At 40.6% G+C, this 18,261-nt stretch overlaps 1 protein-coding gene across 1 annotated transcript in view; it reads left to right on the top strand.

The window, feature by feature from the left end:
- The window catches only part of rin1b (Ras and Rab interactor 1b), a 54,009-nt gene that overhangs the window by 11,099 nt on the left and 24,649 nt on the right, over positions 1-18,261 (top strand). The window contains exons 2-5 of the mRNA XM_072459233.1: positions 14,251-14,391; positions 16,083-16,197; positions 16,321-16,393; positions 17,141-17,232. Coding sequence (XP_072315334.1) covers positions 14,251-14,391; positions 16,083-16,197; positions 16,321-16,393; positions 17,141-17,232 — 421 coding nt within the window. The remainder of the gene's footprint in view (positions 1-14,250; positions 14,392-16,082; positions 16,198-16,320; positions 16,394-17,140; positions 17,233-18,261) is intronic.

Raw genomic sequence — 18,261 nt, 5'->3', positions numbered from 1 at the left:
TTGTCAGACAATTGGCAGTAGGGAAATTGGGCCACGATAGCGCCCCCTCCTCCTGGTTTCCCGGGCGCCGGCGAGGGCCAATCATTGCCGCTTGTGCCTATATTTAATGTAGAATACTAAACAAATTTATCAGACGACTGCATTAATCTTTTATTATTTATGCTACATGACTAAATGCATGCCTGAAAGAGTTTTTAAACAACAATTATTACTAATGTTTATGATGATATACACTAACTGTCCACAGAAAAAGTCGCCACTTTGATTCAACCAAGATAATACAGTTGGTCCTCTCCTCCCATTGGTTAATCGCTGCATGATGATCTATCTCAGCTACAATACAGTATTTAAACCAAACCGATGCAGTGAGCGGCTTCTCATTTCCGAAACAACCCTGTGTGTAGTTTGCAGATAGCGCACTGATATGGGAAAGAATCAATCTAAAAGTGATGCAGCGTGACAGGCGTCTCCGGGATGGACACCATCCCGGAGACGCCTGTCACGCTGCAATGTCAAATAAATATGGGAAAGAGTGTCTGGAATGCTATGTGTGTGGTCTGTCATTTGATTTGTGATTTTAATGCATTTTTCCTGTCGTGTGAAGCACTTTGTGTATGAAATGTGCTCTACAAATAAACTTGCCTTGCCTTGCCTTGGAAAGACAAATCCCGTGGTCATGGAAAATATGTGAGCATGTTTGAGACTGGTCAGAATGCAACACTGGATGGAAATAAATCCTTTAATATTGCAGAAGTTTATTGATTCTAAGTCACAGCGAGTGTGTGCTGTAAGTAAAGATAAAGGCGGTGCTTTTTTTAAATATTAGAGCATGTTTTCTCCGTTAGTCTGTTTTGCGTGTGTAGTTCAGTCTTTTGCCGGTAACTTGCCGCCCCCGACTCTGAATAACTGCACGGACGATATGTTTCTGATTGGACGGATTCACAGCTATGTTCACAGTCCGGCGACGCTCTCACCGCCGCACAAGTGTGACTTCTGACTAACGTCTTCCACTAATCATGACGTCTCTCTATTAGTCGCCACAAGTCACACTTCTTCAAAGACCTGCGAAATCCGAGGCCTGTCATGATAACACATTTCCAACGCAGAAAATAACCTGATAAATGATAATAATACTGAAATTACTTTATGGCACTGATGTAGTATTCCTGAATCTCCTCCTGGTAAACCCTTTTCTATATTTACAATATTGTTGAACTGCTTTTCAGAAATTAATAACAGAATAAAACGTGCATGTTCTTTTGTTTGCATCTATTTTAAATCATAAACATGCTTATTTGACCCTCTACTGCTGAAATATTATTGTATTACAGCAAAAATCTTAACATTAATGGACAGAAAATATACAAATATTGACCTTTCATCTCTAATTCATTGAACAATATATTGATATAGTTGTTTATGAGTTACTTATGTGAAAAACCTTTAAAAAAAAACTTTAAAATCAGGTTATTGACCAATTACAAAGGTGTATAACTGGGTGAAAGTCACATAACTACACCGATATACAGTGTTTGTGCCTCATAATGTTGCACAATCTTCCCAAACTAATCAGTAACGTGCTTTATTTGTCATTTAATGTAAATTACCTACGCAAAAAATGACCTGCACAGATGAGGCAATGTTTTCTGGAATTCCTGACTAGTTATCAATCTTTTTCACACCTCATCCGACAAATTATAACAATCATCCTGCACACCAGAGTAAACGTGGACTTATCCTCCCACATACGAGTCGCACATATAGATTCTCACAGTTCATTGCAATTATGTTGTTGCATCACTCGTGTCGCTCTGATCTGCACCTGCTCGAAACTTAGACGACTAGAGATGAAACAACAAACTGCGTTAAGTGTTTAAAGGTGAACTTTGCTTTGCCTGAAATGCTTCGCAGTGTGACTTTAAACGTATCCATCCAGTATTTTATTTCATTTGAGGTGATTCTGCTGCTCAAAAATACTTAAAATTTCATAGAAGCGGGAAAAATGTTTAAAGGAGTTTCATATTTGTGCTTTCTTCTAGGGACTTAGTAGTACAACTAAAACATAACACATAAGTAGATCAGTATTTTACATTTTCTTCATTGTAAGTCGTAATGTTGATCTAAATAATATCTTAGCATCTTTAGTGATATAAATAGGTCCATTGACGTCTTGTTCAAAACTGCAGAACTGATATGTCACTCTTCACAGGGACGTTTCACTGTAACGAGCAGCAGATTCTTATTTACATGTTTGTATTGATGAAAAGTGGCGTAGGGAGACATTTTAGACCACTTTACGCGTCACTATTTATTTTCAGATAATTACAACTACCGTATTTTCCGGAGTATAAGTCACACCAGCCAAAAAATGCACAATAGAGAAGAAAAAAACATATATAAGTCGTACTGGAGTATAAGTCGCACCAGCCAAAAAAATGCATAATAGAGAAGAAAAAAACATATATAAGTCGCACTGGAGTATGAAATGCGGTTGCAAGTGTGAAAATAACAAATAATATCTCATATAAGTATCTCTGGAGTACAAGTATAGAAGTATAAATATAAGTATAAGTCGCACCCCGGCCAAAACTATGAAAAAAAGTGCGACTTTAATTTTTATCGAAATTACAATAAGCACGGGGCTGTGGGCAGGGCGGATTTTCTGAGTTGCAGCACAATACAGCGTAAGAGAATCTAGATTATTCATCCTTCCTGTGCCTTTCTTAGTTTACCGTTGCCTCACTGTTCCTATACCGCTGTCTACTTCTGACATAACGCTGTCCAACTTTACTGGCCTCCATAGTCTCACTACACACTACTTAAACCTCCTCCAGTTACGACGTCCAGTGTGTCTCTGGCTTTTTACTCCCACCCTTTCTAAGACAATCGGAAAACTTACAGGATTACTGCAGGAATCAAGCAGAATGCAACTTTGAGAAAACTAACGGTGAAGAAACACTGGTTAAAAACAGTAAAGTTGATTTTGCATAATATGTTCCCACGAATAGCGATAGCTGGTCAGTCCGAGCATTGATCTACAAAAGTCCAGCTCTTGTGAGGGTCAGAAGAAGAAGGTTGGCCTGACAACGCTTTGTTTACGGAAAATATTGTCAAAAAACTGTTGATGTTTGGTCCCTGAGTAATCGACAGTGAAGATGCAGATTGTCCTCCTCTCTCAGTCTATAACAAACTCCAACACTGGTCCTGATGCTTTCAAAAGGTTTAGAGCAGGGGCGTCATAACATTTTTCACAGAGGGCCGCATTTTGAAACTTATACGGAGCCACAAACCACCCAACAATGTCGAATTTGTCGAATGCCAAAGTAAATAATTTGACATAGTTTTGATGAGCCTCAACATAATAATAATAATAATAAGACTTGGAACATTAATATTAGGTTTGGTATAACATAAAAATGCTTGAATTTTCCCAATTTAAGAGTAAAAAGTACTATTTTTTGTTTCTTTGCAAGTTAGCAGGAAGCCGGAGGGCCAAGAAAAATTGGACTGAGGGCCGCATTTGGCCCCCGGGCCGTAGTTTGGACATGCCTGGTTTAGAGTTTAATAAACGGAAAATCTAGCTGTGAAACCGACACATTTGAACATTGAAATGAGTTTGTTTTTGACTAACAAGCTTTTATGACATTTTATACTACAACTTGCTTAAAATCTATCTTTGATTTAAACTATTTTCTAACCACCATCTACCAATACAATCCTGAAATGTTTATATGTGACTGACTGACCAAAACTATGCCAATGTACATTATATACATTATTGTTGTGTGTTTCAGTTATCTCACGGTTCTTTATGCTTTTTTTCTTTTTTTAATTACTAATTTCAAGTTACTTCATCATCTTTACAGTACAATACATTTATTTTATTATCATTTTGCTCCAATCATGCTGATATCGTGGGTGTTTCTGACTGAATCAAGCCTAATGTGACATGGTCCAGTTTGAGGCCAGCGTTAGTCACTAGGGGGCGCCTCTGCCTCCATGTTTCCCATTGGTTGGTGACAGTGGGTGGACCAACTGTACTGTGGGGTTTTCCATCTGACACTCAGCTGGTCTGTCCCGCTGCACAACACCTCGCTATTGTTTTTATGAAAATCAATTGTTTGTTTCAGCAGATGACGTTAATGAGAGATGAGCGATGGTTGAACAAATCAAACCAAAAACACACAAACATTGACTCAGTTCCTCCTGTTTATCATTTCTAGTATTACTAAGATCACATGGCAGCATAAATATACATTACTTTTGTTGAAATTTACATGATATTGTGTTAAAAAAACTCTTACTAGTATTAAAATCAAGTTTGAATTATTAGTATACAGGAGCTCTACTGCTCACAGTGTATTTCATTTTCATTTATAAGCCTTAAAATAAATGTAATGACCACGTTAGAGTGATTTGGAACGCTTTTGTTAATGGCGTTTAGTGTGTTTTCCTCGTTTTCATGCTCAGGTCTTGGCTCTGGGACAAACGGACTAAACCCAAACATAACAAATGCTTTTTTAATACATAAAACCTATATTGTTCGTGAATCATACTTTTTCTTCATGAGGCCGAGCTCAGCAACTCACAAAAATATGTTTAGTAATTCCACGTTTGTGTCGCTGTGAGAAGTTGTTTATTCTTTACTCTAAAGCCAGAATAAACAACTTTTAGTTCATCATCCATTTGTCCAGTGTTTATTTAAATGTGCTGCGTTTTCACGTCTCTTTATGAATATGAAAGACATCGGGTTTGGATCATCTTAGACGCAATATGCACTGGAAACATAGGGATATCTTTGGTCTTGTGCTGTGCGTCAGTCTTATCAAGGAAAACTGTGGCAAATGTGCTCTAGATTAGTTTATCCAAGCGTGTCGGCTCAACAAATAAAGTGCAGCGGTTTATCACGAGATCAAGTTAGAATTTGGGGAAAAAATATTGTTCATATCATTATTATTATTATTTTTTATCATTATTTTTTTAATTATTATTATTATCTTATGTTTTTATTATGTATTATTTATTATAATCTGCTAGTCCCACTCACAGCCCCCTTTGGACTCTTTCGGACTGCTCCAATCCGCTCCAAAGTGAACCAGTCGACACGTGGCTATAGTGCACCTTGAATGACAGTGACAGAAGCCCCTGTGATCAATCAAGATGTTCGCATTCATCCTCAGCTGATATTAAAAGCTTAAACTACAGATGCTTTTCTTTACGCTCTCAAACACGTTGTGCCGCGCCCTTCTCAAATGGCCCCGTGAACAGCAGGCGTTGGACTCCCGCTGGTCCCCTTGGCTCCTAAACCGTCTCTACTTTAGTCAGGCCGATCCCCCCCGTGCTCGCCCGTCTCCCACGACGACGGCGGCTGGGTAAATTTGGACTTTCGCTACTACTCCCCACGGACTGCTGCTGCGTCTTGTCACTTTTGGACGAGACACGGAGCCCAGAGTCCCACGCTCTCTCAGCGCAAAGAGAAGAGACACTTATAGAGCTTCAAAACATTTAAATAAAGTCATAAAACGGCTAAAATACACCATGTTTTAACCAACACCGATCAAACTGCTCCTTTTAACGCCGGGCTGCTATTGTTGTTTCGTGTCAGTGGGAAAATAAGGACGGTTGCCATAGCGATTTGCAATTTCTAAAGCTAAATATTTTATCTTTTGAATGAGAAATTTCCACAAGATATTGCATCAAACAGGAAGCAGAGACCCACGGCAACCAGGACTTTTTCCACATTCAAAATAGACATGAGGTTTAGGTTTTTAAGACTGTTAATCGCTATGGCAACGGTCCTAACTTCCCACCATTATGAAAACGCCCGTGGAAAACAGGAAGCTTTTGGTTTACTATTGAACTGGGGATTTGTTGGGTTGCTATGGCGTCACAAACTTTGAAGATTCATGGTTAAATCTAGTTTGGGTGGATTTATTTATTTAATATGTCTGTTATTCACAAAAAGAAATATGTTTACCAATGGGATGGAAAATGCAACTATTAAATGTAAAACCAATTAACTAAATATATTAGTGACATTTTCTTTGTTTAAGGACTTTTAAATGCTCAGAGGGCCCCAGCATTTTAACCTTTTTACCTTTATTACTCCAATTTTTTGAGACTCAAGCGAATAAGGCATTCTTTGGCATTGTAAGTAAGTAATTAAACCTCTTGTCAAAAGAAAAAGGCCGTTCTGAAGTCAAAAGTAAGTGTCAGTCTTCACTTTTGGTCAGATCTTTTGTGTTTTTACCCTCTTCCTTCTCCCGTTCCGACCGCTTGAACTAAAACGCTGCCGGGCCAACGTCTGCTTTTCACACCCAGGCTTAATTTCCACTCCGGCTTTCATCACGGCACCTCCAGTGTTTCTGTGGCGCTGTGTTTGAGAGACTTTCTGAGGGAATTACATAAGTGCGTGCGTGGGCCGCCTCGTGTTTTATGTAAGGCAGACCTGGAAATGCCTCTCGAAACATGAGGCTGCGATAGGCTCCTGCGCTCCGGCCCCGGGGTCACATTGGCCCACGCTGCACACTGGCCCACACTGCACACTGGAACACACTGCACACTGGCCCGCGCTGCATACTGGAACACACTGCACTCTGGCCCACACTGCACACTGGAACACACTGCACACTTTCCCACATTGCACACTGGCCCACACTGCACACTGGCCCACGCTGCACACTGGAACACACTGCACACTGGCCCACACTGCACACTGGAACACACTGCACACTGGCCCACGCTGCACACTGGAACACACTGCACACTGGCCCACGCTGCACACTGGAACACACTGCACACTGGCCCACACTGCACACTGGAACACACTGCACACTTTCCCACATTGCACACTGGCCCATACTGCACACTGGCCCACGCTGCATACTGGAACACACTGCACTCTGGCCCACACTGCACACTGGAACACACTGCACACTTTCCCACATTGCACACTGGCCCACACTGCACACTGGCCCACGCTGCACACTGGAACACACTGCACACTGGAACACACTGCACACTGGCACACACTGCACACTGGAACACACTGCACACTGGCCCACACTGCACACTGGAACACACTGCACACTGGCACACACTGCACACTGGCCCACGCTGCACACTGGCACACACTGCACACTGGCCCACACTGCACACTGGAACACACTGCACACTGGCACACACTGCACACTGGAACACACTGCACACTTTCCCACATTGCACACTGGCCCATGCTGCACACTGGAACACACTGCACACTGGCCCGCGCTTCATACTGGAACACACTGCACACTTTCCCACATTGCACACTGGCCCACACTGCACACTGGCCAACACTGCACACTGGCACACACTGCACACTGGAACACACTGCACACTGGAACACACTGCACACTGGCCCACGCTGCACACTGGCCCGCGCTGCACTCTGGCCCAGGCTGCACACTGGCCCGCACTGCACTCTGGCCCACGCTGCACTCTGGCCCAGGCTGCACTCTGGCCCACACTGCACTCTGGCCAACACTGCACACTGGCCCGCGCTGCACTCTGGCCCACACTGTACTCTGGCCCACACTGCACTCTGGCCCACACTGCACTCTGGCCCACACTGCACTCTGACCCACACTGCACTCTGGCCCACACTGCACACTGGCCCACACTGTACTCTGGCCCACACTGTACTCTGGCCCACACTGCACTCTGGCCCAGGCTGCACACTGGCCCGCGCTGCACTCTGGCCCACACTGCACTCTGGCCCGCGCCGCGCTGCACTCTGGCCGACACTGTACTCTGGCCCACGCTGCACTCTGGCCCACGCTGCACTCTGGCCCACGCTGCACTCTGGCCCACGCTGCACTCTGGCCCACGCTGCACTCTGGCCCACACTACACACTGGCCCACACTGCGAGTCAGGACATTTCACTTTCAACCTACAACATGTTCAGAGGTGGCAAGTATATTTACTCATTTACAAAGTTACATTTGACTAATTTACATTTATTTATTTACATTTACTTGTTACATTTACTCATTTACCATTATTAATTTAGATTTACGCAATTATATTTAATCAGTTACATTTATGCATTCATTGTAGAAAAAGATTCAGTTGTATCATCTGGACCAAGAGTCATTCTCAATCTGCCAATCAGGACCAGGAAGTCAGATATTTATCCTACTCTGGGTTGGCCCTGCCCACTGGGCGGGACCTCCTGATGAAAATGTGTTATTGGTTTCACCAGAAACTAAACCTCTTTGTTTTCCATCAAACTAGCCTCTTTGTTTACTATCGGTCCTTTAGACTGAAGAGGCAGGTTTCTGACACCACGTTTACTGTTTGAGTCATATTTAGTTTGAAGTAAAGGGTTTGGTTTCTCCAGTGATGAGGCTCGTTTGACACAAGGATTAACCGAAAGGAGCAAAATCCTTCACAGATTTGTCTATAAAACACATACTCGTAGTTTCTTGATCAGAAGTACCTCGCTGGAGGATGTTTAAGTGTATTATTTATGCTTTGTTTTAAGTTTTCATAAGGAAGAAGGGATAATACTTGGTCTCACATACTACTGGAGATATGAATAGCAAAGCACTTTTGGCACAGAACACAAGTGTGTCTGTATCTGCAATCTGTTTGTGCCACACAGTATGCTCTGTGCAGAGAAACTAAATGAATAAAGTCAAATTTTCACAGTATAATTAAAACCTCTTTGTGAGCGAGATTTTCATTTTCAAATCACAAATACTGACAGTCAATGAAACAATGTAATTACCTGTCAAATATACATCAATCTAGTATCTTAATGTGACCCTGAATACACAGAATGTATAACGATGTATCTGGGACATAAAACTCCTTCAATAGAAACAACAGATTGATATTGTTATACTTTGGTTATTGCATGTTTTTGTATGACTTTATTAAATTATCACTGATGTACTTAACGTGGATAGAATAACACAAACTGGCATTAAATCTCAGGCTCAGGTTTGTGCGGAGCAGAGTGGGAAATGCCTGGTAGGACGTTTGTGTAGGCCCGTCGTCAAGGCAACCATCTGCTGCTCAGTCCTCAACCCACACAGGGGAAGAGAGAGAGAGGAAGAGAGGGGGAGAGGAAAGAAGAGAGAGGAAGAGAGAGGGGGAGATGAAAAGAGAGGGAGAGATGAGAGAAGAGAGAGGAAGAGAGGGAGAAAGAGGAAAGAAGAGAGAGAGAAAAGAGAGTGAGAGATGAAAGAAAAGAGAGGAAGAGAGGGAGAAAGAAAAGAGTGGGAGAAAGAGGAAAGAAGAGAGAGGGAGAGATGAAAGAAGAGAGAGAAGAGAGAGAGAAAGAAAAGAGAGGGAGAGATGAGAGAAGAGAGAGGAAGAGAGGGAGAAAGAGGAAAGAAGAGAGAGAGAAAAGAGATTGAGAGATGAAAGAAAAGAGAGGAAGAGAGAGAGAAAGAAAAGAGTGGGAGAAAGAGGAAAGAAGAGAGAGGGAGAGATGAAAGAAGTGAGAGAAGAGAGAGAGAAAGAAAAGAGTGGGAGAGATGAAAGAAGAGAGAGGAAGAGAGGGAGAAAGAGGAAAGAAAAGAGAGATAAAGAGAGAGAGAAAGAAAAGAGAGGGAGAAAGAGGAAAGAAGAGAGAGGGAGAGATGAAAGAAGAGAGAGAGAAAGAGGAAAGAAGAGAGAGAGAGAGAAAAGAGAGTAAGAAAAAAAAATAGAATAGAGAAAGAGGAGAGACTGCCCGGGATGTGGAGTGGTTAAGGCACAGCACACGTGCCAGTGTGCCAAGCTCATGTGCCCTCCCCTCGCTCTCACCCCCACTTCACCCTGTCCTGCCCTGTCTAACAAGGCCACAAGAGAGAAGAGAAAGGAAAATGAAAGAGGGAGAGAGAGAGAAGAGGGAGAAAGAGAGGCATTTATCTGTCAAATAGACCAGCGTTTCCCTTCCAGGGGCCCAGGCGGCTCTGGGGGCCCAGGCAGCTCTGGGGGTCCAGGCGGCTCTGGGGGTCCAGGCAGCTCTGGGGGCCCCTCAGCGCTCACCAGAGGAACTTCAGGGCGAGGATCACGTACACAATTTACTGAATAGTTTTAGATCGATATCAGAAATAGTACAAGACCACATAGTCCACGACATCATTTTGTGTTGAAAATGTCATGTTTTTATTGTTATTGTGCTGTTTAAATGTTTTGGGCATCTAACATTTTCAATAGTATCAATATCGAGTTTGAAATATTTGTATTATGACAACAATACATACTATTCCCAGTACAACATGAATCTATTTTGCATTTATTTAGTTACAGGTGTTTTTATTGCTCAAAAATACCTTGGAAACAAATGCACTTTTTGCTGTGCGCGGAGCCCATTTGACCCAGATCTGTCCTGGTAACGTCACCCGGAGAAAAGTTACATGTTGCACCTTTAATATATAATAATACAGTTACATTTGTGTCTCTTTTGAATGAGAGGAGAACACTGTGAGGTGATGCAGAGTTTAAACAGTGAAAAGACTGTCACGACGTTCACTCCGAGGTCGGCTTTTTCCGCTGTGACATTTTCAAATTTTCTCGTTGTTCTGGCTGACACACAGTCATTAACACACCCACCTCCGTCTCCGTGGACACGCTGGACAGTTCCACCTGCACCGCCGCTCTTCTTCTGGTACTCTGCGATGGTCATGTGGTTTTGGAGTCAAAGGTAATCAAACTGTTGGTGCTGGCGTGAATCTGCCTTTACTAATTTCTTTGATTCACTTCCTGTTCGCCACCAGCAGCAATATTGTACTTCCTTTTGTATTTCCTTTTGTACTTCCTTTTGTTCTTGTACTTATTTGTACTTATTTGTACTTATTTGAGTAACATTTTTGGCTCTACACAACATCCACTACTGCCCACCAACTCCCCTCGTCTGTCCTTATACATTACATACATTATTAGGTTAATCGCAATCACAATATAATCGTAATAATAATTGTGACATTTTTAAAAGAAGAATTCCATTTGTCGAAATGTGACAATTTCCAAACTACCGTAAATTACCATATTTTCTGGACTATAAGTCGCACCTTTTACTTATATTTATACTTATATACTTATACTCCGGAGCGACTTTTATGCAATATTATTTGTTATTTTCACACTTGCAACTGCATTTCATACTCCAGTGCGACTTATATATGTTTTTTTCTTCTCTATTATGCATTTTTTGGCTGGTGCGACTTATACTCCAGTGCGACTTATATATGTTTTTTTCTTCTCTATTATGCATTTTTTGGCTGGTGCGACTTATACCCCGACTTATAGTCCGGAAAATACAGTAGGTCTTTATAAAATCAAATTAACAGAAATGTGAGAAATTTTAGAAGCAAAACACAATCCTTTCTGTTCAGTATTTGCTCAAAAAAGTAAATTAAATGTAAAGCGCTTTTTTTATCTTGCTGTTTGCATCTAATTAGTCAATCAGAAAATTTGATTGCATAAAGCAGGTCACATATTGAAGAGCGGTAGTTAATGTGATAAGAAAAGAAAACAAGAAGCAAAGAAAAGGTAGGATTTTATTGTTGTGACGTTAATAATCGCAAATAATCGTCGAATCGCAATATTTCTTCTCACAATAATCGTTAAGGCAGTAAATTGTGTTGAGCCCCTTCAGATAAACAGGTCATTGGTTCTATCTCACTCAGGCCAACAGCGTAAATAAGGATTTGTTCTCAACGTTTTGCCCAGTACAAGAAAAACAAAAACCCAAACGATTATGCAGTGTTTTCTTGATGATCACAGGCTAAACCGCGGTAACTGCCAGTATTTCGTGGCTGTGAAGAGGAGCAGGTTGTGCCGCGTTGTTCCGCTCCATCACGTGCGTCGTTGCTGTGAAATGGCCTGAAGACAGTGTCGAAATGTGAAATAATCTCATCGCCGCGTTACGGAGAGCGAGGCAAACGCTGAACCAGACAATCACCATTATTGTCTCATTGTGCGCGCAAAATCCTGTGTTTGTTTTGGACCAAGAAAGGACGTCATTCAGAATCTAAGTGTAGATGCAGTAAACTGTAAAGTAAACTGTAACTGTAAAGCTTTAGTACTGTATTTTCCACACTATAAGGCGCACTGTAGATGAATTGACTATTTTCGATAATTTTTTCATATATAAGGCGCACTGGACTATAAGGCGCATTAAGCGAAACAAAACGTGCACCACACAAAATTGCTTTCAGGTCAGTAAGCATAACCATAATTAATCCATATATAAGGCGCACTGTTGTTTTTTGAGAAAATTATAGGCTTTTAAGTGCGCCTTATAGTGCAGAAAATACGGTACTATTTTATGTTGCTGTAGACATGGGACAAGTATTTAATTTTTTTTATAGCAACGCCTGCAATTGCAAGAACGCAAGCGACGTCAAAATTGAATATTGCATCTTTATTTGCTCATGGTAAAGAGACTATTTTCTATTTTTACCATATTTTCTGGACTATAAGTTGCACCGGAATATAAGTCGCACCAGCTAAAAAATGCATAATAGAGAAGAAAAAAACATATATAAGTTGCACTGGAGTATGAAATGGAGTTGCAAGTGTGAAAATAACAAATAATATCACATATAAGTCGCTCCGGAGTGTAAGTATATAAGTATATAAGTATAAGTCGCACCCCGGCCAAAACTATGAAAAAAGTCCAGAAAATACGCTATTTATATATTATGCTGCTCTGCTAATTTATCGGCTTCTTAACAATCTAGTTTTCTGTCTCAAATCGTCTTGTTTTGACTTTCATGTGTTAGAAATTCCACCAAAGAGCACGTGGAAGTTGAAAGGGAATAAAAATGTTGAAGAAGATACAGTCGGGACAAGTCACCTTTCAAGCCCGACACCGATGATGACTGATGGAGGGGATATTAATTCATGAATGCAAGCGCTGCCAGCAGAATTTGAATAATAATAAGATTCAAATTTCAAATGTGGTGAAAATCAGCGGCTCGTGATCCCGGGGTCCATCTGCTAGAGTCACGAAAGATCCCAAATGTGTGATAAATTCAACCAGGAAGAACTTATACATTACATTTAGCTCAATAAATCATCGTAGTAAAAGTAGAGCTAGAGTTACTGATATAAATAATAGATCGTAGCGTGGTTGAATCAGTTTAGTGTGCTTAGTGTAGAGATGCAGTTGTATTAAAGATATAGAAAACTTGACTATAGAGTATATTCTTTAAATTAACTTCTTCTTTTGTAGCGTTCATTCAGAGACTCAAACCTCAAGCACATTTCACTTGTGATCAGACGTGATATGATCTTATATAATCTGTTTGTGGGATGGTTGCAAAAATAGAAGATATTATTTTTGTTGCTCGCTTGTTCCAAAACTGAAATGTTTTGATGATGCAAATCGATTTGTGTTTAGTACTACAGCCCAAACAGGAAGGGAAAAAAACCCTAAACCGATGTTTGTTTGTCGTAGCTGTTGACCAATATCTGCCAATGACAATCATTTGAATCAATACAATTTGCTGCACTTTTTATGTTGACTGTGTAAACATACTGCCACCTCTTTAGCTTCATTACTCTTCTTTTTAAATAGATATTGACTTCCTACATCAGTGATATGACTATGCACCAAACTTACGGTAATATCGCCGATTATCTTCCTGACAAACAGTTTTCTTGACCAATTTACTCTCTAAACCAGTGCTTCCTAACCTTTTTTGTCTCGAGAACCCCCTAAACTTTGTCTCTCACTCCAAGTACCCCCCAGCTGTTCACTTTAGTCATATATTATTGATATATTTAATGGCCAAAATGCTCCAAAACATCCTTAAAGGAGAAAATTATTATGCAACATTTTAATGAGATTCCAGCCTCGTTATAACTGTGTTCCCTCATTAGCTTTGTGATGGATGTGGAGTTCAAAAATGTGTGCGTGTGTGTGTGTGTGTGTGTTATAATTAAGTCAGTCTCAGTTGTCCCATGTCTTTTTTTTTAAGCTATTTTGTTTGAACGTTGTGTACAAAATGTAAAAGTCAGATCTACTCATGTTATAGTTTAATAAGTACCAGGGGGGAAAAAGCATGATTTCTCTTGAATTTACTGCACTTTCTTTTTTAATCTGAAAACCACTCCAAGTTCCCCTGGTTGAGAAACACTGCAGTAAAACACTCCCTCTCACCAGACAGCTGTACATTCTCTGCGTCTCTTTGAATCCTGTCGGCTCTAAACTAAATGCACGGTATGCGTAATGCGTTTTTAACCTCGTTGGCGTTTGTTTTGGGCAGATGCAGGCGGCGGGCAGTGCCAGGGCGTCGCACAGGGCCTTCAGTGTCCTGGACCGGCTGCTGCTCACTCATCCGGTGTGGCTCCAGCTCTCTCTCAACCAGGACGCCGCCGTCTACATCCTGCTACGGGAGCCTGTGGGGGTCAGACAACACACACGTCACTCACTGCCGATGTTTGTTTTGAGCACAGTTTCAGTGTCGCACAAGGCACTCATGGGAACATTTTATTTGTCTGTTTATCTGAGTCTCAACATTTCATTAAGTGTAATTATTGAGTAAGAATAGTTTATATTTATTATAGACTTCAATTTATTTATTTTATTTATTTTATTTATTTTATTTATTTTATTTATTTTATTTATTTATTTATTTTATTTATTCGGAATTTATTTTATTTATTCGGAATTTATTTTATTTATTCGGAATTTATTTTATTTATTCGGAATTCATTTTATTTATTCGGAATTTATTTTATTCATTTGGAATTTGTTTTATTTATTCAGAATTTATTGATTTATTTTTATTGAATTATAAAACAATTGATAAAACTGTCACTTTATTATCTCATTAAATTGAAACCTAATATCAGAAATGTTCATGAACTTGTATTTTTAGAAATGTCACCAACTTCACTTCACTTTTCTTTGACCAACTAAAATATTTCTGCTTCTCCAAATCTGATTACTATTGGATTTTTGGAGTTTTAAGATTGTTAAAAATCATACGTAAACAGCGAAAACATCTGATTTATTTTTGCACACGGTCCCTCTGATTACGCACATCCGATTTTCCAGATTGCGTGTCATTTAAACCATCTTAAAGCTCATGAAATCAGATCATAATCAGATTTTGCCTTTGCATGTAAACATAGCCTTATGCTGTGAATCTGAACGCTTGTCCCTGTAACATGTGAATTGATGGTCCATATGTTAAAGATAATATTTCACACTATATTTCACACGTTAGAGTCAGTGCGGTTATGGTTTGTTTAATGTAACATAATATGAATGCATCTGTTAACATGTGATTGTGTTGAACAGTCTGGTTTTGTCCACATTACTATTGAAATACTATTATATGTATATAAAAGATAGGGTTTTTAGTCATGTAATCAATTAATCAGTCAATGTTTTAGTCAAACAAATGCGTATTCGTCGACTATATTGATATAATCCCTCATTCGTCGAAGAGTAAACGTTTTAAAAGACGTTTTGAGACTTCTAACTGAAAGTCATTTTCAATCTGGGGATCTTTACCTCCTAATCAAACAGGGCCCAGTTGACCTTCGAAACTATTTATACGATTAGTTGACTCATTTATGTATTTTCTTGGAATGATAAGGATTCTCGTGGACCACAGCAGAAAGAAGGAGGCCCAGAGTGAGTCACTTTGAGATTTTGGATATGAATCATAATCTCGAGCGTCGATAGGGTCGGATCAAAAAAGATGTTTAAGTTTTGTGAGCTCACGACACACTTTAAGCTTGGTTTACGTACTCGACTCATCCACGGGGTGCGCGAGGGTCCACACAGTCAAACTTTGGCCATTGTTCCAGGTTTCATGCATTAGCGACGCAGGAAAATGTGTGACAAAGTGGACAATCAGCAGGGAAATAAGCAAATCATATGTAGACTCACTCAAAGCCCAAAACCTTTAGTCAAGTAAGAGTAGAAAGAGTAGTACTGCCCCCCTCATGGCCTTTTGCTGCTCCATGGAGCTCCTCACGCGCCTGACTGCAGGGAATCAACTATATGAATGGAGAATTGACATGCACTTGTATTTTTAGCAGACATATTCATACATTTAGTGAGAGAATTCCCCTCTTGTTGCAGACCTTTTTAGTGCGTAAGTGCGGCGCGAGTCAGAGGAAAGTACTGTGTTTGAGAGTGACGTCGGACAGAAGCCCTTCATCGGTGAAGGAGTGTTTCGTCTGTGAGGAGGACTCCAGTGAGTGGCCGTGTCCACTGTCTGTGCTGTGAATATGTTACAATGCTTTACTTTATTAAATTTGACTGTATGCTTTAATGTCTTTGTATATTTTATGATTGTAGTCTGTGTTTGCGTTCACAGCGTTCGCTTTGGAGAGCTCGGCCCTCAGCTTCCCCGACCTGTGTCGACTGGTGGCCTTTTACTGTATCAGCAGGTGAAGCATGAAAGCAAAAATTAGAGATTAATTAGAGATTAATTAGAGATTGATATTAGAGCGCTATGGCTGCTAATTATGAATGTATAAATGTCATTCAAAGGCGCCAAAGAAAGTGAATTTAGTGAATCTAACACTGCTACTCCTTTTACAGTGTTTTCTAATATTCTAGATACATTGTTGGATTTAAATATTTTTGTAATTGTTTTTTATCTTTTATCTTTCTTTCTATCTTTTATTGCATACTTTTATAACATTGATATTTCCTTATTGTGGGACAAATAAAGGTTCTCATCTTATTTGTCGTTGACACCAATTCAACTATTATCCCCTTGTCTTTTCAGAAATATGTAGTATAATATTACGTTTCACATGGTCTATCTTATACATCTGTGGCCAAAACACATTTCTGAAAAGATAAGGGCAAATATAATGGTTGTAACGGCCAATTAGGAGGAGGAAGTGTTATCAAATCAGGCTAATACGCTTCAAGCCTGGTCCTTTTGGGCAGAACGATTTTAATCACCACTTGTGTTTGTATCATCAATTATAATTAAAGTGCAAATATCATGTCGTTATCGTTGACTCTTAGTTCAGAAAGCCAACTTACTTCATAAAGCGGTTTGAATAATTTAGGCTTTATGAAGCTGAGACATAAAACACAAATGTATTTAAGCTTTAGTAGTGACCAGACCCTGACACGGCTCCAGAGGATGAACTGTCCTGTTTGAACGGTGTGTTTTTCAGAGACGTGCTGCCGTTTCCCCTGAAGCTCCCGGACGCCATCGCCAAAGCCTCGACGCACAAGCAGCTAGAGAACATCTCCCACATGGGGCAAGGTACAAAACTGTGCATTGCATTCTATTGCGGGGCAAAGCAAGCCTGTTTCATTGTGTGAGTTATTTCGCTTCATGACACGTCCGACTGCTAATTAGCTAGGATGTTTGCAAAGTCGGCAAGCTACAGCCACGCCGCTTGTTCCGGTTGCCTTAAAACCGCGGAGCTCGCCCTTCCTGCTCCGCTAAAATGAAATAAAAATGAATACATGCGGTCGCACATCCGGGAACTTGTGCAGTGGGAACCAAGTCTGCCATTTTGAAAGGGGCACAACAGCACGTCTACTACATACGGAATCCAGGAAATGTGAGGCCAAAATGCCAAAAACCTGCTTAATCTGTTAGGACATCGCTCTGTTGACTGACCAAGGAATTATAGCTTTGTCGTGTGCCTTAGATTGCCGTTCAATCAAAGTATTCGTAGCTCATTATGCCGTAGAAAAGGATGCAGTCGTGTTTGTTTTTATATATCGCGTGCCCCTTTTAAAATGGCCGCTATGGGGAAGTCCCGGCTGTGTGACGTCACCGCGAACGCATGTATTGTGTGAGTTATTTCTCTTCATGACACGTCCGACTGCTAATTAGCTAGGATGTTCGCAAAGTCGGCAAGCTACAGACACGCCGCTTGTTCCGGTTGCCTTAAAACCGCGGCGCTCGCCCTTCCTGCTCCGCTAAAATGAAATACCACTGAACAATGAATTACCACAAAGCGGAGCGTGAGTTACAGCTGGATAATCACAGGCAGCATGTCAAGACCTTTACATAACTCCACTCTGTCCATTTACGGACGCTCCCACCTTTTTGCATTTTCAGTCTTTAGCAAAACCGCTCGCTGGCTAACGCTAAGTAACCAAACATAACATAGCCAAAACCTTACGCTACATTTGTTGTTGATGTGAGACAGGCTTCAACTCTGACAATGTTCAAATCTAAGCTAAAAACAGTTTTGTTTAGCTGCGCATATGACTGAAGGGATTTTTTCTTTGCACTCTTCTCTTTTGTTTGTGATTTTATTAGTTTAGAAAATCAGTT

The sequence above is a fragment of the Eucyclogobius newberryi genome, unplaced genomic scaffold, assembly GCF_026437365.1.
Source record: "Eucyclogobius newberryi isolate DKJ021-1_F unplaced genomic scaffold, fEucNew1.0.hap1 SCAF_22, whole genome shotgun sequence".
Taxonomy (NCBI): Eukaryota; Metazoa; Chordata; class Actinopteri; order Gobiiformes; family Gobiidae; genus Eucyclogobius; species Eucyclogobius newberryi.
Note: the sequence above shows the minus strand (reverse complement) of the source record. Positions and strands in the feature narration are given on the sequence as shown.